At 44.7% G+C, this 20,159-nt stretch overlaps 5 protein-coding genes across 5 annotated transcripts; 1 reads left to right on the top strand and 4 right to left on the bottom strand.

Annotated features, from left to right (window-relative positions):
* Positions 1 to 1,707: 1,707 nt before the first annotated feature.
* Aspvir_002191 (class I adenylate-forming enzyme family protein) lies at positions 1,708 to 3,702 on the bottom strand (the record flags this gene model as incomplete). Its single annotated transcript, XM_043273792.1, has 4 exons — positions 1,708 to 2,174; positions 2,226 to 2,347; positions 2,409 to 2,503; positions 2,569 to 3,702. The coding sequence occupies 4 exons, from the start codon at positions 3,700 to 3,702 to the stop codon at positions 1,708 to 1,710; spliced, it is 1,818 nt and encodes a 605-aa protein (XP_043129727.1).
* Positions 3,703 to 5,398: 1,696 nt separating this feature from the next.
* On the bottom strand, positions 5,399 to 6,274 carry Aspvir_002190 (sulfotransferase domain-containing protein; the record flags this gene model as incomplete). The annotated part of the gene is made up of 1 exon (XM_043273791.1): positions 5,399 to 6,274. One exon carries the CDS (start codon positions 6,272 to 6,274, stop codon positions 5,399 to 5,401), a length of 876 nt encoding a protein of 291 aa, XP_043129726.1.
* Positions 6,275 to 8,607: 2,333 nt separating this feature from the next.
* Aspvir_002189 (uncharacterized protein) lies at positions 8,608 to 10,651 on the top strand (the record flags this gene model as incomplete). Its single annotated transcript, XM_043273790.1, has 4 exons — positions 8,608 to 8,775; positions 8,870 to 9,323; positions 9,385 to 9,605; positions 9,674 to 10,651. 4 exons carry the CDS (start codon positions 8,608 to 8,610, stop codon positions 10,649 to 10,651), a joined length of 1,821 nt encoding a protein of 606 aa, XP_043129725.1.
* A 2,264-nt stretch (positions 10,652 to 12,915) lies between these two features.
* Aspvir_002188 (uncharacterized protein) lies at positions 12,916 to 13,266 on the bottom strand (the record flags this gene model as incomplete). Its single annotated transcript, XM_043273789.1, has 1 exon — positions 12,916 to 13,266. One exon carries the CDS (start codon positions 13,264 to 13,266, stop codon positions 12,916 to 12,918), a length of 351 nt encoding a protein of 116 aa, XP_043129724.1.
* A 5,611-nt stretch (positions 13,267 to 18,877) lies between these two features.
* Positions 18,878 to 19,315, bottom strand: Aspvir_002187 (uncharacterized protein; the record flags this gene model as incomplete). Its single annotated transcript, XM_043273788.1, has 1 exon — positions 18,878 to 19,315. One exon carries the CDS (start codon positions 19,313 to 19,315, stop codon positions 18,878 to 18,880), a length of 438 nt encoding a protein of 145 aa, XP_043129723.1.
* Positions 19,316 to 20,159: the final 844 nt, after the last annotated feature.

Below are 20,159 nucleotides of genomic sequence, written 5' to 3'. Positions count from 1 at the left end.
TCCAAGCCTTAAAGTTGAGTACTGGAAATACTTCGGTTAAAGGTTAAGTGCGGTTGAGTGGGACAGTAATGTGAGGCTTAGGATGGTGGATGGTGAATCATCATCCATTTTGACACTTACATTGCTTGAAAATAGGATACAGATAGATTTCATGTAATTATGCAGAAGAGTACTCCGTATACAGAGATAATACTATGGCAGGGTTGCAAACTATCAAAGCTGCAAATGGCAGACAGATGACGAATTGGAAAATATTTAAATTCAAAGCAATAGTCTAAGGCATAGCAGTAGCATAATGAGAAAGTGTAATATGATAATCTCTAGATTAAATTACATATCTGATTAGCAAATCATTCAGCACCTATCCATGTTCATGATGGCGATATTCTATTGTTAGGCTGACAGGCTTGCGATCACCATACATTCATGGGGCTTATCATACGGAGTACAAAATTTAGTATAGTCCGCCAGTCTGTATCAGGTTTTACTACTACTCCTCTTTATGTGACCCTTTTGCATGTCCAACACATTCTTTAGTCATTTCTCTCGTCAATTCAACATATTGAACACAACTTATCCAAGTAAAGTCCTTCCTCAGCGCTTTTATAGGTCTAAATTATAGGACTAAATTTACTTTGAATTGCACATTCACCATCTACACATTAGAAGTCATCCCAGCTTATACAACCCTGCTATGATCATGTTGATATTTTATCCAAGATTTCCAAGTGGCAAGTGCAAATGTAGTTCACACATGCTAGAATACAGATCATCTCCGTCAATTGTGATGCATCGCTGGGGGAGAAGGCAACTACAGCTAACATTAGCAGGATGATCCAATCTGCTCCCTTACATTAGTTACTTCGTACAAAAGTTACAATGCAAACCACCTAGATCGGTATATCCTGCAGTTCGACATGCGGTATTAAATCTTTCAATCAGTAAGATAAACTATCCTCCACGCAAGGCATTGACTCTAATAGGGATGTCTTATAGATGGTCAAGCAATCCCAGAAATATTTAATAATTCTTATTAACTTGGTCTTGTGGAGTCAATGATTGGGCGTTGCTGCATACAAGTATTAGGCCAGATACACTGCATCAAAAATGACCTGTCAGGTGCCGATCTGTCTGTCTGACGCTTGTCTGTCAATCCTGCTAAATTGATGCTTGGTAGCACATACCACATACCAACAGGCGGCAAGAATGCAAAAAGCTTTTAAACAGCATTTATGATTCTCTTGTTTGCCATGCTGTTGAATTAGATTACCGCTTACCGAATGGAGAAATTCGGCCATTCCTTCATTGAACCTTCCTGTATAGGTGATTCGGCCAAGACGGTCACGAAATCACCAGAAATCTATGGAATCGTGATTACAAATTGATTTCGCCGATGCAGAATCATTTCGAATCTGAATACCTTCATTTCTCAAGGTACAAATATGGCCTAGTTAGTCGCTCGTTGAAAAGAATCAGACCTTCATTCAATTTCGATCTTGCATATAAATTCTTAGTCATCTCGAAACCTTACAAGCGTAGTCGAATTCAAAACATGCTGCCCCTATAAATGCATCGGAATTGCAACAGATTGCCTAAGGATTTTCAGCGAACTGGATCGTCCACGGCCTGCTTCAGTCTGCATTTTCATATTATATATGTGGCTCCATCGGCTATAGAAACTCGAATTAATATCTGTTTAGAAACAAATCATATAGCTTGCTTTTGCAAGCCAGCCCAGTCCCATGCCCGCGCTGGCCGATCTTCTTCTGGGCTGGTAAAATCCCATACCTCCACAGCTGCGGGCAAGGCGAAGTCTTCAGAGACAGGGAAATACCTCTCCACTGCCTGCTTCCGTATAGGCTTCCCCGTCCTGGTCTCAGGAACAGTCTCGCCGTCTTGCAAAATGCGCAACGCGGTTGGAAGCTTGTACTTGGATAGCTTGTCCGCCAGGTCGGATCTGATGGTTCGTAGGTCTACCTTGTGTTTTTCCTCTGTCCACTCTAGGGCACCATGCGAAGTCTGCTGGACTCGCAAGCGGACCAGTGCAGCAACTCGTGCTCCATCCTGCAAGTCTGGCACGGACAGAATATAGGCTTCGGAGATATAAGGGAGCTCTAGAAGATGCGCTTCGACTTCCAGCACAGGGACCTTATAGCCGCCGCGGTGTCGTACAACTGCTCAGTCTTGTTACCATGGGTCCAAAGATAGGGATGGGAAGAGCTTACAGTCCGCGGATGCCCGACCATCTAGTACATACTGATCTCCAACTCGATGCGCGAGATCTCCAGTTCTGTAGAATCCTTCATCGTCGAAAGCCGCCCGAGTAGCGGCTTCATCGTTGAGATAACTGAGAGTGGTATAGCATCAGAAACAATTCCATCGAAATTTCCAGCAAAGGTTCCACCTACTGGGAGAACATGGACGGTCCCTTGATCAGGAGCTCCCCGTGGTCTCCCTCGGATAGCTTGACTGTGACGCCGGGAACTGGCCTCCCGATGCACCGCTGCCGGAAGGGGGTGAGAACGTCAACAGTATCAGGCCTCCGATATGGTTGGAGACTGGGCTTACATCGATATATGCATCTGTATGGGCAGTACCTTGGAGAGCACGCGAAGCCATCTCAGTCGATCCATAGCAAACGGTCAATGGTTTCCCAATGACTTCTCGCCAGAATCGCAGCATAGATGGCGCACTGACTTGCCCACTGACACGCGCAAGTCGAAGTCCGCGCGCGCCTCGAACGTATTCATCGCGCTCTTCAGGGGATAGGACATTTAATCCCTCCTGGAAATGTTTCATGAGCTTCGTATACATGGGAGGGCCGCAAGTAAGAAGTGTGACGCCTCCTTTTCGTAGCCTTTCCCAGATCACTTGAACATCAGGCTCCGTGATTTCGACGCGCGAACCTTCCATCAATCCTTTGATCAGGGGCAGCGTTCCGGAGACCCAGTGGACTGGGCGGTGGCTCAATAGGACATCATCAGGGGTCAAGCCCGGGCTTGTGTAGAAAATCGTCCGGTCGTGAACGACGCCCTTTGGAGGGCCTGTGGTGCCGGAGGTGAACAGGACCAGGCTGGGTCGAGTGGGCGCAATGGTCATCTCCTTGTCAATCTCGACCTGGGGAACGGAAACTGCACTACACTTGATCGTGATGGGTACGATGGCGACCTTTCCGCCGTCCTGCTGGGAATCAACGTATTGCTGGATTTCTATGGCACGTTTCAGGGATTGGGGCGCAGCGAGGATGGAGGATGAGTTGCACCTTTGCAGCAGATTATGGGCTTCCTCAGGCAACACAGACGTTGCTTGGAAGCACTGGTGGTTAGCATTCTGCACTTCCACTCGTTTTCTCTCCTCCTCGACGGTGTAACGAAGTCTCTGAAACATACACAATGGCACTATAGCCCCTCCCAACCCAAGAATGGCGAAAGAGGCAACGATGAATTCATAGTTTCCTGGAGCGAGAATAAAAATGAACGGTGTTTCCTCCACAATTAGTCGTTTGCCATCAAACATCGATCGAGGGAGTGCTTCATAGATGGCCTGCCGCATTTTCAGCACATCGGTGAATAATTGAGTGTAGTTTGCATCTACGCCGTTCTGAGGGTCGTGGATGACGACATGCTGAACCTCGTTACAAGCCTTGACCAAGCGCTCAAAAAATGGTTCGTTGGGTAGTTTTCCGACTTTGGGTGGAATCATGTTGCAGCCAGGAAGGTGTTTTTGGTTGTATCAGACTGAGGACACGAAGTTCTTAATCTTGCGATGTGGGGTTATTGTCTAATTCCACAGTCATCCAGCCTTCTGAGGGCCCATAATTATGATGGTGAAAGGTCTTGGGATGAAGTTGCATTTCAGTGTGATATGTCTTCCAGAACAAGCATATGTATGCGGTTCCCCTCTACCCCTCTAGGTATGTGAGAGGATGATCTCCATGTACTCTCCAAGGACATCATTGTGGGAAGGATGTTACCAACACTTGGAAGAGCGGTGTACGGAACCCAGCCAGAATTTTGAGCCCATCTCACAGCAGTTCTCAGCAACTTGAATGAAAACTAACATTGAGAACAAGCCCAATCTAGACTTGTTACTGTATGTTTGTTATGACCTTAACTGGCATCATGATCGTGATTGGTAGATTTACTTAAACCTTACTGGGAACTGTACACGAACTGAGAAAGAAACCATTATATTTCTTCTAACTACCGCGAAACAGTGGAGTGGGAAATCCATTCAGTCCAGTTTCCATTCTGGGCGGATAACACTAACTAGATCCCTTGCATTCCTGATCGATCATTTGACAGGGTATGCATCCAAGTTCGAACCTTCCTGTCAGTAATTTGGAGAGAGCCAGGCCAGACCACTGCGTGCAAGCAACAGTATTTAACTGGTGAGCCTGGATACCGCAAGACCGCCAAATGTTTCCTTCCTTGTTCATAGGAGTTACTAGTCGGGAGTTCACAGTTTATTAGCTTGGTGTGCATTGGCTATTAGCGGCGCTCAATGACTTAGGGTGAGGACTGCATCAGTGCAGGGTTAATATAATTGTTGGCCAGAATCACAGTTGCTGAAAGGCAAGGCGGTCAATCATGCTGTAAAAAATATGAGTACTAGATTAAGAATGATGCTTATATGACTGTGGAGACAACGCCTCCTGAGTTGGCATTTGACGCTTGTTGGTGGTGTACTGTTTGAGGGAAATTGATTAGTCTTATGTTGAAATGGATGATCATTGCTCAAAAGAGATAAACACTGCATGAACTATGGAGCTTGAGAGGACCTCCTGAATTCTATATTGAATTAGGAGTGACAAGGGGTCAGTGCTGTATATTCCAGAAACCTTTGTCCAAGTGCATCTACTTCTTACCCTTTACGCTGATAAAGCTATGGAAGTAATCACCGTTTATATCAACAAAGAGAAAGTGTGAGGATATAGGTTATGGGACATCTGATTACTAATAAGTCACCCTCGGTTTATTCATCGCTTATTGTCATAGAGTGGTAAACTAAAATAAAATAAAAAAAGCCCTAACGTTAGGCATTTATACATAAACTTCCTCTCTAAGCCTTTTCTGAAACAGACAAACTCACTATGAGCGGAGAGTATGGATTTTAGCCACGATGTATATTTGTATGGAAATGCTATACAACTTCTCTCGATACTTAGCGTCCCGCGGGACAGACTTATATAAAGATCTATATATACAGGATTGTCGTTTTGTGACTCTTTATATGATAATATATATCTCTATAAAGAAGCAACATATCATAAGGTGAAAGTATTTAGATATCCTCTATTAGATATATGAGTTTTGCGGGGGAAACTTGTGTTATTGCAAAACTTTTGAGCACTCTGCTATATTCCTGGGTGAAAGATAACTACAACGACAACTGGAAGCTAGTCAAAGTCGAATGATAGACCCGTATCAGCCATGCGGTCCCGGTACATTGAATCAAAGAGCTCCGTCTGCTTGGCAGTGAATTGCTCCCTCCAAGTCCCAACTTTGCCCTTGCGGAAAAAACAAGAGTGGCAATCCCGGTTGACCAAACTGCTGAATTTATTGGTCTTCATGTTGGAAAAGCTCACGGTATCCCTGATCTCGTTGATCATCGCGTCGTCGACCTCGATGAGGAGGAAGTCGGCAATCCTCCTCAGTTCCGAATCAAAGTTCTTCTGCAGATCTTCGTATTTTACGAACATCACATTCTCTTGGTGTCGTTTCTCCCACCAGCTCAACACATGGTCGAACCAATCGCCTCGTTGTACCTTCCCATTGAGAAACATCTCAAACCATCTGTCCCAGCCGCCATCAAAAAACCCTGACCAGGGCTGATTTCGTTCAAAGTGGTAATAAGAAGTGCATACATCCTTTGGGTTCCGAGCGATGTAGATATATCGGCAGGGGCTTCGCGCCGGATTCCCAAGGGTCATATCATATGGCATGTGCGATTTGAACATGCGAGGGTCATCTAACTGGGCCAAATCCTCCGCAGTCCCCTGGAAGGTCCGGTCACTCTCAGGCCAGAAGTAGGAAGTTTCAAGGGAGTCCTTTTTCTTTCCTGTCAGCAACACCAGGATATAAGCCAGCCAGGTCGTCCCGGATTTCGGGTACGAGACAAAACAAATGTCCGTTGGGCGTGTAGGAAGGTTTCGAGAGAAGGCGAACGACTCGTCTGTTATATCGGGTGGCATGACCCAGCCGTCGAGAAGACGGTAACTGTAGCCAGACAGTTCGCCATTTCCCGGACGATCAAGCTGTTGGGCGGGTGCCATCTTCGAAAAGGAAATAGGATGTTAAAAGGTCCAACAACTTTGATGGCTGTTGAGTAGGACCGAGGAGCTTGAGGTGGGTAGACGTTCGTGTGTGCTTTGTATGGATAATGGTAGAATTGCGGTCACACAGTCAATGCAGGTTGAACCAGAGCGGTGAGACTTGAATACTGAATTACATTTCAGTTACGGAGTACCGACATCGATATCCCTCTGTGGGTTCGGCAGGCTTAGCCAATACCTATAGGACTTCACAAACCTAGCTGGGTGTACTATCTAGCTTTTGTTTTGCTTCCGCTCTGACATGCTCCTGGACACATCGCTAGTTCGCTACTAAGCTAAGCAGATTGGGTTCCATATTTGCCCTGTGGACTGTGAGCTTTAAGTCTCCCCATGTTCTTGCACGGTAAGCTGGGGTTTACATTATAAACCTATGGGCTCTTCAATCATCAGCATTTGCCTACTGCTCACTAACAGGGTCGGCTTATCACGCCTGAGAAAAATACACATAGTGTACAAGCTGCCTAGCACTCGCTCTGCTCGCTGCAGCTTCGGCTGTGCTGAATTACTCTGCTCACTTGTAGCGCAGGGTTTGGACCTGCGGCCCTCACCTGGTAGGTATCTTATGGTCTTACCTCTTATAAAATATTAATCTTTTAAGGTGTAATTTACATCTACTATTTCAAGATAGTTATAAATTAGGAATATATAGTAATTAGCCCTATAATAGAGGCACTATCTAGGTAGGGGGTGCTGCTGGTAAGGTAGTAGCCTAAGGTAGGAGATACAGCCTTAGAAAGCTAAACTTAAAGAGGGAATTTCAGTAGTAATTTTAAATTCTTATATAGTAAGGATATTAAATGGAATAGTATAAATATCAAATTCTTATATAGTAGGGATATTGAATCGAATCAAATGAGATCGAATTCTCATATAGTAGGGATGTCGAATTAAATAGTATCAATATTGAAATAGTAGGGATATCGAATCGAATCAAATGAGATTGAATTCTCATATAGTAGGGATATCGAATCAAATAGTATCAATATCGAATTCTTATATAGTAGAGATATCGAATTCTCATATAGCAAGGATATCGAATTAAATAGTATCAATATTGAATTATTCTTGCAAGGTAGTACCGTAGTGGCCTAAGGTAGGAGATACAGCCTTAGAAAGGTGGCAGAGAGAGAGGCCTGAAGAAAGCTAAACCCAAAGAGGTAATTTGGCGAACAAGCTGATTATTCAGCCGATTATTAAGTGATTATTCAGCATTCTCCACCGTTATTTCTTTATGATAATATTCCGGTCATCATTAGTCAGCTTACTAATTAGTTTATTAAGCTCTGCTTTAATCACTTAACTATTTTAGAATTCACCTGTCTGACCTGCTAATTTCAATAATACTCCTGTAATGTGAATTGCATCACATGCATATGATCTATAAATTTTATAAAGACCAATAACACCAGCCTAGCTACACTATCCTTGATTCGCTTAGAGACTGCCTGCTATGTGAGACTGATATTTGTGTGAGGTATGCTATCAGCTTCCTTCAAGCACTCTCATTCTACATGTGTGAGAAATGGACTGCACTGTCTTGAACATATTCCTTTTTCCAGTAACGAAGCCCCTACTTGAGCATTGAAAGGCGCCTAGTCCCACTGGCCACGAAGCCACAAAGTCTACCAGAATACGGCAGGCTGTAAATGTTCAAATAGGTTTACCTCCCGCTAAGTTATTCATCCAATATTGGCTGACTGACCGTCATTACGGAATTGAAAGCATCTGATACTACTCCGTACATAGTGGCTGCTTGGCCCAAAAGGAGAGGTGGGAAATAGCGGTGTAGATGAAGTGTTCCAGCTGCATCTGCAAGCCATGGTACAATTTCAATGCATTAGCCCCTCACTGGAGTTGCTGCTGGAGGTACATTTGGAGCAATTTAGGCCAGGTAGAGGGGAGACCTTACCTGAGCTCCCTCTAGACTTGGGGAAGAAGCTTTAGAGACGAGTAGCGCTAAGTACCCTTCTACTGTAGGATGTATTTAAAGGATAGATAGATGACTGGGCACTTGCACGATTTTCCTGCCATTTATTTATATCATATATTTGATGGATTTCTGAAACACCAGCCCTGGACGCTTAATATAGTTCATTCAACTGTACGGGCCTTTATTTGGCCAGAACATAATGCATCAAGTAGATGTGCTGATCGTTGGGGGGGGCCCATCAGGGTAAGCCTTTTGATTTTCTCAATACAATTATAGTATGATATGATGCATGGCGAATTGACATAGATATTGACGTGATTTCAGCCTAACACTGGCCACATGGATGGCACTGACAGGTGTCAGGGCGCTGTTGATCGAGAAAAGAACGTCGGGAACACATATCGGCCGTGCGGATGGTCTCGAAAGTCGCACTCTGGAGATCCTGGACAGCTTTGGGATAGGCCAGCAGATATGGAGTGAGGCCAACCGCACCGTCGAAATTTGTCTTTGGGTATGCCGATACGGCTTGCCTGCATCTCGGCTTTGTCTCTTCAACTCTCTCTCTCTGTGTCCAGCTAACCATCAGATTCTGATACAATCTGCAGGACGACAGCAAAGACGGCCTCCTTCGACGACAAAAGACCTCCGCGAATACAGAACCAGGGCATTCTAGGTTTCAAGAATGCACTCTGAGCCAGGGCAGAGTTGAGGAGCATTTACAGAAATTAATCGAGAAGCATAAGAATGTCGAGATTCGACGAGGAACAGTTCCCACTTCTCTCGAAATTGACTATGCTCTCCTTGATGATGCTACTGCATACCCCATTCGAATGCGCCTGGGGGACGCTCTTGTAGGATCATGCAGTGTTCACAAGCCCACAACCCTGGAGGAAAATGTCACATGTTCAGAGTGCCATTATGAGGAGGTAGCAGCCAGATACGTTGTCGGGTGTGATGGAGCCCACAGCTGGGTGAGGGCACAACTTGGACTTCGCCCCGAAGGCAACTCTCTCAATGAGCAGTGGGGGGTTCTTGATATTGTACCCATAACCAACTTCCGTTCGTCCTTTTCCTGTACCTTTGAAACATGTCAGACCGGCTGGCTCACATGGGGTTCTAGCTGACATCCGCAAACGAAACGTGGTCAAAACCAGGTGGGGGAACCTTATGATCATTCCGCGTGAGAGAAGCATGGTGCGGGTGTATGTCCAAGTGTCCCCCACCACTGCCGCAGAGTACAAAGACCGTGAGGATTATGAATTACTCATAGACACTATTCAGACCATCATGCGGCCCTATTCCTTTGGTTATTCACATGTCGAATGGTCTGCTGTATACAATGTAAGTAACAACCACCATTTGCACCGCGACGGACCCAGATGTTGTATTATGATCTGATTCAACTTCAGGTTGGCCAATGGATCTGTCCTCAGTTTTCCCGCGCCAACCGCGTCTTCCTCACTGGCGACGCCGTGCATGCGCATTCCCCTAAGGCAGGCCAGGGTATGAATGTTAGCATCCAAGATGCCTACAATCTCGGATGGAAGCTTGCATCCGTGGTGCTTAGCGCCCTACCCCCGAGGATGCTACACACATACGGAGAGGAGAGGCTCATGGTGGCAGAAAGACTGATCACTTTCGATAAACGCATCTGCCGATGTATGTGTGGAGTGCAGCCAGGGACCAACTCATACGGCTCGTTTGACAATGACCATAAAAACGCTCTTAAGGAGGAAAATTCCTCGGCATCAGGGATAGCAGTCACTTATGCACCTAACGCATTGATTAGCTCAACGGAGCCACAGTGCTGTCTTGACAGGGTTGGATCGGCGCTGCCATATTTCAGCAAGCCGCGTCTGGCAAGGAATATCAAGATCGGTGCTAGGATGCCCAGCGAAATCGTGGTCAGCCAGAGTGATGCTCAGCCGTGGCAAGTTCAAGGTCTCCTGAAGAGCACAGGGGAATGGAACCTGATTGTCTTTGGCGGCGATATCTTACAGGAGGCTCAAAGAAGACGAATCAATGCACTGGCGACTGCACTCTCATGTGACGGCTCATACATGCGCAGATTAAATGAAAGACGCCATGAGGGATATGTTGTTGGCACTATCGCCATCTACCTGATTCATTCCGCGAGTAGACTGGATGTTGAGTTATTAGATTTGCCAGAAATCTTCAGGCCATTCAATGATAGGCATGAGGTGGACTATGGACGTGTTTATGCGGACGAGAAGTCGTATCACTCCGGCGGGGGCAATGCATATTCATCCTATGGTATCGCACCGGAAGGCTGTATGATTCTCCTGAGACCGGACCAGCACATATCCTTTATTGGAGATTTGGAAGATGTTGGCAGTCTCTCTAGATTCGTTGCTTCTTTTACATGACAGTTTAGCTGATCCAAGAGCTATCTGCTATCACACAATGAAGAGGTCCTGGATAATGTGCTCCAAATCTTGTATCTGGTATTGTTTGAGCTTACAGGAACTTTATAGTGTAGGCTTCCAGTGAAAAACACACAATTAAAAAATAATAAAAAAAAAAAAAGGAAAGAGAAATCATATGTTTTATTAAAGTGATAGGCTTGTCTGGTCTAGGTTGAGTCTATAGATGCCCGAAGCCTAGCATCTCGTTGATAAAGGTTCGTCTTTTGCTTTTGTTGTACTCTCACCTGTCGCCAGGATGGGAATTTTCATCAATGCCTTTCTCCGAAACAGAAATTCGACTGATATTGACCGTCAATACTGTACTCAGGAGGTGCCCATGAAAGTCATCATCCTTGGATTCCCGCGTACGGGCACGGTTTGTAAGCTCTCACAACCAATATACTTTAGTCTCATATTCTGGTTCAGCTGACCACTATACCGTTCATAGCTTTGACAAGTGCACTGAAAATTCTCGGTTCCACAATGCTTACCATAGCCGAGATGTATTGACCTTCAATCCTCGAGACTGTGAGCTATGGTGGAAAGCATTGCAGGCAGAATACGAAGGGAAAGGAAAGGAGTTTGGTCTCAAGGAATTCGATCAGCTACTAGGTCATTACTAAGTAAGTACGAGAAGGATGGGACCAAAAACACCACGTCGTGGAACAACACAAAAATATTATCGAAATTGCTGACATTAGCTAGGCCGTCTCTGACATTCCGGCAATTTGCTTTGCTGAAGAGCTTATTGCAGCGTACCCAAATGCTAAAGTCATTTTAACAGTGAGAGACGTGAATGAGTGGCAAGCATAAGTAGGGCTAAACTATTCTTCAGAGCACTATAAATAACAAAACAGTGAGAAAGTCAACCATGCAGCAGGTCAAGGATCCATTAGCATACGATGCTTCTCTTAGACCATCTTCTCTTTATGCCGTGGTGCTGGGTTAGACCAGTGGTCCTCAAGTGCCAACATGTGCTCTGGGGCGATGATTTTGAAAAAGGACAGAAAAAGGACCTCTGAGGACAACTACAAGAAAATTCAAGGCATGGTGCCACCAGTAAAACTGCTTCCTTTACCATGTCAAAGAAGGATGGGAACCTCTCTGCAAATTTCTCAACGTCCCAATCCCTGATATGACAATGATAAATATGAACGACTCCAAAATGTTCAATCAAGCATTTATGGCAAAAGAAGTGTATCATCTTACGCAGTATGTTAGGAGAATCATCTAAATTTCTGCCTATGCGTCGCTGTTCATGATTGTCTGGGTGGTTTACCAAGGTGGACCATTGCCTTGGCATTGAATGGTTCTATGAGGAAAAAGCGAAATCATTATTAGGTCTAAAGTAAATCTAGGTTTAGCTTGATGGCTTATAAATTCTAAGTTCATACTTGATTGCCAAAGCTCCAAATTTCTTTGAAGGTAGGTGTCGTAAGGCATCGACACTTCGTCAGAAATAAAACATTTCCATCCTAAGTTCTAACACTGGATATAGTGGCATTCTGGGATCGTTCTTGGGGCTTATGCTTTTGACTGTCCAGAGACAAAGGGGCAGAGTTTGGCTGGGATTGAAGGAGATAGGATGTATGGGGGTTCGCTGTCCTACTGATGCGGACGATAAAAAGGAAGGAGAATGTCACTAACAGTGCTGTTTAACCATTTCTCTTAATTCTCTTCTCTGCGTGGTTGCTAGTGCTAGCGCATATGTATTCCAGTCTCAATAATCCAACCCTGCCCTCCCAGAGCAATACATAGCTTCATAAACGTCGCCATACCGTAGGTGGCCACCAGCAAAGACCTAGAGCCCTAACAACGCTAGAAACATCAGGTATAAGTCAACTTTGACAATAGAGTGAGAGTTTAACGGCTTGTTAATCGCACTAGACTTTTGCTAAAGACAAGGGAGAGCTGTTCTGCCTGATGTATAAATGGACATGATGAGGGATTTCGGCTTTGCTGGCATTATCATTCCTGCTCCTTGTCAAAAAACATGACAGGGTGACTCAGAAATTGATCGGGTGGACATAACAATTGTGCAAGTCTCCAAATAATCTGCATATACCTTCTTTGATAGGATTTTTGGATCCGACTGGCCTCGAAAAAAGCTGAGCATAGTAGTCAACTAACCCCCATATGTTCTGGACAGAACGCCCATAAAATAGTTTGATTGTTCCATGTAAAGCCCTTAACAATCCCACCTTGTTACCCCCGCGTCATTCAGATCAGGTGTGATTTATCACTTCCACTTCGAAATCATACTTGTACCAACGATCGCCTTCCCATTTCATCAACTTCCCAAAATGGTTATATTCATGGTGACTGCGCTCCGGTTTAGTCTGCTCGCTTGTGAATTTCCCATTGAACCGATAGTCAGACCCATGATCATTGAGCAGTTTCGACCTATAGCCAACTTGGACTAGAGCAGCATCCGGATTTTCACACAACTTCCGATACATCTTATCCATGGCATTCTCATATCCGATTAGATCGACCTCTGCCCAATCGTGCGCATGGATCCCTTCCCAGTGGGCGTGAACATCCGTCGTGTAGTGCTCAATTCGCGGGGTGGCCATTATTTTTATGATTTGCGGAAATGGCTATTTCCAACGATGAGATTCAGAAGAGTAGGCAGTTGCCTGTGGAGAGATATAAATGCCGTTATGTGTAGGAGGAAAGTACCAAACATTTTTCAGCCTCGAGAAGGGGAGGAGGAGTTAGATATGAATTTCCAAATTATTGAATTATTGGGCAAATTGTTTGTCTGGATGCAACAATATCATGATGTCATGTCTGTTGTTAGAGTGTCAATCATATGATTCTCAAACCGGATCATGTGTCACTTCACATGAAGGATGGAATAATAGCAACCTAATTAAACATGTACTAACCCCTTTTGGTAATTTTGCTGTAACCATACAACACAAAGGCTATCAGAGTCTAGATTAACAGTTATTAGTAGTGATCTCTAGTGATACTAATAGGAAAGTTCGTATTTTGCCAATGACCTAACAATGCTGGAAGCGACCAAATGATAAGTGTATATGATGAGGACAGTATCACTATGCAGAGTATTACTTCAAAACAAACATTCGTCTCGCGTCTTTGGCCTCACCAGCAGAGAACGCTGATCAATTTCTTGCATAATAGTTAAGCAGCCTTCTCCTTGGATGAGTTGCTGAAGTTGAACCTGGGTGTCTTAACCTAGCAGAAGAAAGCTCAGGTGCTTTTCTCGCTGAATACCCCGTATAATCAGCCAGATCCAGAATGTTCTCCCACTTAACGTAATTCCCAGGTGAGCCGGCCACCCTAGCGAGCCGGCCATCCCTGCATTCCATATAAAATGGCACCCTTCAAGACTTTGATATCTCAACCATAGTCATATATGCTACTATCTAAGTAAGATATTCAGAACGCATATAGTCTGAAGTATATAAATACTCTTTCTTAGGATGCTAAAATATTGCTTCTCTGTCTTAATATCTGGAAGTTAAAATTACTAAAATTACAGGTGTATTTTATGTTAGCTACATGTATACATACGCAAGGAGGCTATAGATTATAAGTATATGACTATAATATACCTCATGCCTAGATTTAGCCCCTGTAGATGCGTGGTTGTTGAGATATCAAAGTCTGGAAGGGTGCCATTTTATATGGAATACAGAGATGGCCGGCTCGCTAGGGTGGCCGGCTCACCTGGGAATTACGTTAGTTATTTTTCCTATGCGGTAAGCAAGCACAAAGCATAGTCGAAGTCTGTGCACAATGCAAATTGTTCTAATCAACTGCAGACTCGAACCGAATATTGTATGAGTTATAGCGCCGACCAACCGAGACAGGAAATCCAGTCTATTTTGCCTAAATTCTGACTGGCATTCGTGAATTCTGATTTTCTCCCCAATGAGCTGGGATCCAATTTTGTACCACGGCTGGTCTTTTATGGTGTGTTGGCCACGCTCAGATCCTAATAGTGTTAAAAAGAAAATGCCTACTTTATGATGGAATTACACTTTCAGAGGGCGGACTGTTAGAGCGTATTCTACCCTGCACATCATTTGTGAGCTCAGCTGCGCCCATTCTACCCCAAGTCGTAGCTGGAGGGTACGTCTCGGCATATACTCCTATCTCTGAATCCCAAACCACTTCGCAAATCCAAGCAAAAACCATCAAGCCGCCATGAAGTGAACGGAATCTCCACTCAATTTGAAGTATGCCCTCTCTCTTACATGGTAGCTGAGACCCGGGTTTAGGCAAAACTTGGGAACGAAGATGGAGAGAGAAAGTTATTTACTCTGTACAGGAAGCTGGTTAAAAATCTCGCCCAAATTAGATGAGCAAATTATAGGAGGATATCACAAGTTCGCATTTGCATCTTTTCAGAGGCCTTCATCTATGGATACAGGGTCCACAGGAGAGACTGGGTCGAGGAGTAAGGAGACTAGTATGCTAGGAGTCAATAAGGGGACGATGTCTGAAATTAGATGCCTAGCCCTTCATGGAGAGCAGCGCGGTCCTTCCATGAACCGCCAGGTTTTGGCTTCAAAGTTTATTTAAGTCTTAGGAATCCTTATTCTCATTCTCCACATTGTTTACTGCCATGTCATATACTATTGCAGCTCGGTGACAGACAGCAGTGGAAAAATCCTGCTTAACTTGGGCTGTCTTAGTATAATTTCGGGAGAAAGCATAATACATTAAAAATCCGAAACACGGTAACCAGGACCTGATCAGGCAACAAAACCCACGAAATTGAAGCTGCAACAAGATGAATTTATCCACTGTTAGGGAATAGATAGGCTTTGGATGAATTGAAAGCAGTATAATAGGTGCACGCTGCATGCTTGCTTACTTTAAATTGCCAAGTTGGACAAAAGGTTCCATCACCCATCCTCATTCAACATTTGTTGGTTTCTTGATATAGTTGGTCGCCTGAACATGTTCTTCCGATAGGGTCTGGCTCGGAATTCTCCCTTGGCATGAATCTAGACTAATTAGGCTCGCAATGTGGCCGAATGGGAAATATTTAAGGGATGTGGCTGTTTCAAGCAAGCGGGGCTTGGGACCTAATCTAATCTGGTAAACCCTTTACTGCAGCAAACCCTAAATACGAGCAGCTTAGATGGAAGCCGGAGCTACTACCATGCACTTGTTGTTTTTGATGACTCGTGCGACCTCGCAAGCGAATTCTCAAGCTCTTGATATGTACTTTTTGGCTGGAAATGCCAAACCAGAATCGCAGATGTATACTCTGTACGGAGTACTGCCGACTGATATCAAGATCTTTGAGTGGCCACCTTGCCTCCTTTTTCTTCCTCTTCCTTTTTCAGACAGATTGAGCATTTTCGCAGTCATAACTCTGCTATATCCAGATTCAGGTTATAAATCTGAACTTTCCCTCTTTAACTGTCTCTTTCTCCTACTGTTCATTTCTCTACCGGTCTCTACAATCAGTCGTGCCAAACATGTAATGGAAAACCGCTATCGCATGCCTGACCGGTCTAAGTACTGTGGTCAATGCTGATATCAATGGTCAATCCAAGACTGGGAGATGCCCAGTCGGTTATGCCCTGACTACGTACTTTGTTACTGTTACAGAAAGCTCAACCCCGGCGGTCAGACCCTGGACGGCTGGACTATCTACCGCCATCAGTCGGTCGACAATTTCTACCTGGGATGGGTCGTCGACAATTTCTTCGTCCATGTCTAGTTTTGAGACAACAAAGACGGACTCTACTGGATCTGTGCCTGCGACCTCGACCACTTTGCCATCAACCCCCTCAGAGAAATCATTGAACTCGCCCACTGTTATTTCCGATGCCGTTGTCAACCCAACAGCCTCAGTGGTTGAATCGTCTCCAATATCGGCGTCATATTTGAAAAGTTCACAGACATCTGTGGTTGAAGTGTCTCAAAAATCGGCATCGTCTTCGCAAGGTTCACAGACGCCACTAGTCGGTGGCGTCGTCAGCGGACAGGCTACTTCCTATAATGGTGGCGACGTAGATGGAACATGCATGTTTTCGACCGCCGACTACACCCTGCCAGCTGGGATATATGGTGCGGCTCTTTCTGTGGACAACTGGGACAGTGCAGCTTGCTCTCCGTTATTGGGCCAAGAGGCAACTCCATCAAAATCATGGTGAGTGGAGAAGTGTCTCTGTTCAGTTGATGTCCATTATCAATTTGATTCTGCCTGTTAGCGTTGTTTGCCCCAGATTGTCAACCAATGTCCTGGAACTTGCGGTCTGAACAATGTTGATTTGCTCCCCAACGGCTTCCAACAATTGGCAGATCTCAAAGTCGGCCGAATTGACGTGAAGTGGGATATCGTGAAGTGTGATATCAACAGTCCGCTATTTCTGAAAACAAAGACTGGGTCCTCAAAATACTGGTTTAGTATTCAAGTCGTCAATTCGAACGTCCCAGTTAAATCGCTAGAGGTTAGTACCGACGGTGGACAAACGTGGCAGTCTACAATCCGTAAAGACTACAACTTCTTCGAAAATCCTAGCGGCTTTGGGACAGATTTTGTTGATGTCCGGATAACCAGCATTACTGGTGAGACAATTATGGTGAATAATGTCAGCAGCATCTCAGAGACCCGAACAGATGCTACCTTAAACTTTAATTAAATAGTAAAAGGTGTATAGTGCGCTCCCTGTTTTCTTCTTTTCTTTCTTCCTATTTTTAAATTTTTTTTTTTTTCTTGTTTCCCCCCTTTCTTTCTCGACTTCCCCACTTTCTCCTGATAGGACAGTATTTTTGGTAGCAGGGTACATCGACCGTAACTCCTTCCTCTGTCTGGGCTATTATCTACCCTATTGTATGGGATATGAGGAGTACACAAATATACCCTTGCTGTTAGCATGGAGGATGCTGTGTTTCCCGGGCCCATTTTCTATGAGTTTTCTTTATTTTCTTTTCTTTTACAAAGCTTTTTAATCTGTATTCTAGAGTAATCTGGGATGTGGGATAATAAACTTTGAACTTTTCATGGACCGGGACTCTATATCAGCTCTTTTGCGAGCAAATAGCTCCAGCCTACACTCCAAAGCGTGTCGGAGGAGGCCAAGGCAGATTTGCTTAACCAGGAAGAAACATGGATTGAACGAAGTCCAAGTTTGGTCGCTGTCTAACAAGCATGCCGATGCAAGACTGACATGGTGGTGCCAAATGGGCAAATTGAATTCCCGGCAGCGGGGAGGATAGCCAACCAAGAGAACAATATTTGAAGATAGAAAAATTCAAACTGGATACACCACAGACGCTCATAGTTCTGCTTTCTCAGCCTCCTGCTTCATCTGGTCCAAGTTTGGCAAGGTTGACAATATGGGATTCGGGGGGTTCTCACCGGATCCCAAACAATTCAGCCGACTACACCGATAGACGTATAATTCAGCCTCAAGGGACACTTAAGGATTCAGCCTTGTCAAGCTGATCTAAAGGCTAAAGTCAGGCGGCCCAAGTTACCTAGGACCACGGGGATCCCCATCGGGTCGCCTCTACAAACATGGAAAATTTCCTCTAAGCTATCAGAAGGCGGCATACACGTCGACATCACAAGCAGGTTTGGTATGGGCTAGGAGATTGGGCTATGATGATGATCCTCATGGCTCATACAAAGTTAGTCTAATGCCTACACGCCTTTCCCCCGCTTAATTAAACGAGAACCAGGGAAGTATGAAAGAGGTTGCAGGGAACATCCTGCTTGGTGGTGGCCATCTTCACAAATCCAGCGGTAATTAGCACCGTGGGAAGACATGTAACCCCATCACTTGCTCCAATGCACTCATTACAATCATTAATAAACAAATCTTAGGTTACCTAGCCATGTATAAAGAGTCAAGTTTCAATTTAGATTTATTAAAATTTCGTAATCTAGTGAATTAGCTTTACACGTAGAAATCTCAGCTGACAGTTGTAGGTATGCTCGAAGATTCTCTTGTGTCCAATGTGTTGTGTTTCAAGGTTAATATATATAGTCAGAATTTAATAACATGAAGAAATGAATAAGCGTTGAATGCAGCTGCTTGGAAAATCTCAACCCCAACATACCCCTTAAAATGTGGCCTTCCTAAATTGAGGTTGCATAAGAAAGAAAAAGAAATTCAAATGCACTAGTCTCCACAGTGCATTCCCAGTAGCACCTCTGTCCCTCTTGGAGACATCTTCCTTGGACCTGCATTAGTTGACTGTAATGACATACTCACCAGTTGTTAACTGAGCATTCGATCCAATGAATGGCTCGGTCCCAGCAGCGATGCCGCTCACATACTGGCTGGAGGGCAAGCCCTGGCCCTGAATCAAGTACTTGAAAAATTCGAGAATGTCGGCATTGAATGAAGTCTGCTCGCTGCGAGCGACGAAGCTGAAGACAGTCGAAGCCCCATTCGGGCCTTTGAAGAGGTCCCAAGAAGTGCCAGCAATTGTGACTGTAGCGATTGGTGAACCCGTGCTGCTTATTGGGCCAGCACCGCCAATAGCAGCAAGCCAGATCATTATCTCATATGCCGTAGAGCCCCCAGGAGAATAGCTGGTGAATATATCATAAGCAACATCGGCGACAATATTAGAACCAGTGTAACTGTAAACGCAGAGTGCCATCAGCCAGTGTTCCTGCATGACGCGGACTCAAAAGCAAACATAATAAAGACTTGAACAAAGCTGAAGTCACTTACCTCCATTTCCAGATAGTTGGGATACTCGAAATGGAACTAAGTTGCCTTGCACCAAAAGTGTAACCCGCATTGGCATAAGACTTCACACTGCTTGGAGCTCCTTGCCAGTTCCAGGACGTGTCCCATGATATCACATCTCCACCCTGATAGTCTAAGCCAGTGCACTGCCACCCAGATGTAGCGTTCTTCTCACCCCAGAGATTCTGGTAAATGGTATAGGCTCCGGCAGAGACTGAGTCCCACTGTCCACAGAGGTCCCGCTTAGTGCAGAACCACTGACTGCGGAACCCAAGACCCCAAGGGACACGACTGGAATAGACAGAGAGAATCTCATTATGCTTGCACAGTCTAAGATACAGTGAATGATATATTGAGAAAAGAATTTATAGATGTGATGCAGGAGTATGGTGGATGTGCTAGTGACCAATTCGCGCTGTGTCCAAAGCAAGTCATCAAGCAGGTTCTTGCCAGCTTTATATCTCTATGTCCATCCTACTGATAGCTTGAAAAATATGCCATAATATGGGAAACGACCTGTGGCTGAAATATTTTAGCAATAAGAACTCCAGGCTCGGACCCTCTCATAAACTAGAACACATAGTAGCCCCCTTCGCACCTAAATCACGAACTCCTCTTTCCACCACCATGCAGTTCTAAGATGAATGCATCAGTCCCCAGAACAGCGATTCTTTACCTAAACCAGGTAGCGCGTCAATTTATTTAACTTCTCCAAGAACAAAACCGTCTCTTATTACGGTAAGGCCCCATAACAACAAGCATGGGAACTT

Source organism: Aspergillus viridinutans, assembly GCF_018404265.1.
Source record: "Aspergillus viridinutans IFM 47045 DNA, scaffold_11, whole genome shotgun sequence".
Lineage (NCBI taxonomy): Eukaryota > Fungi > Ascomycota > Eurotiomycetes > Eurotiales > Aspergillaceae > Aspergillus > Aspergillus viridinutans.
The sequence above is the reverse complement of the archived record's forward strand: the minus strand, read 5'-3'. Positions and strand labels throughout refer to the sequence as shown.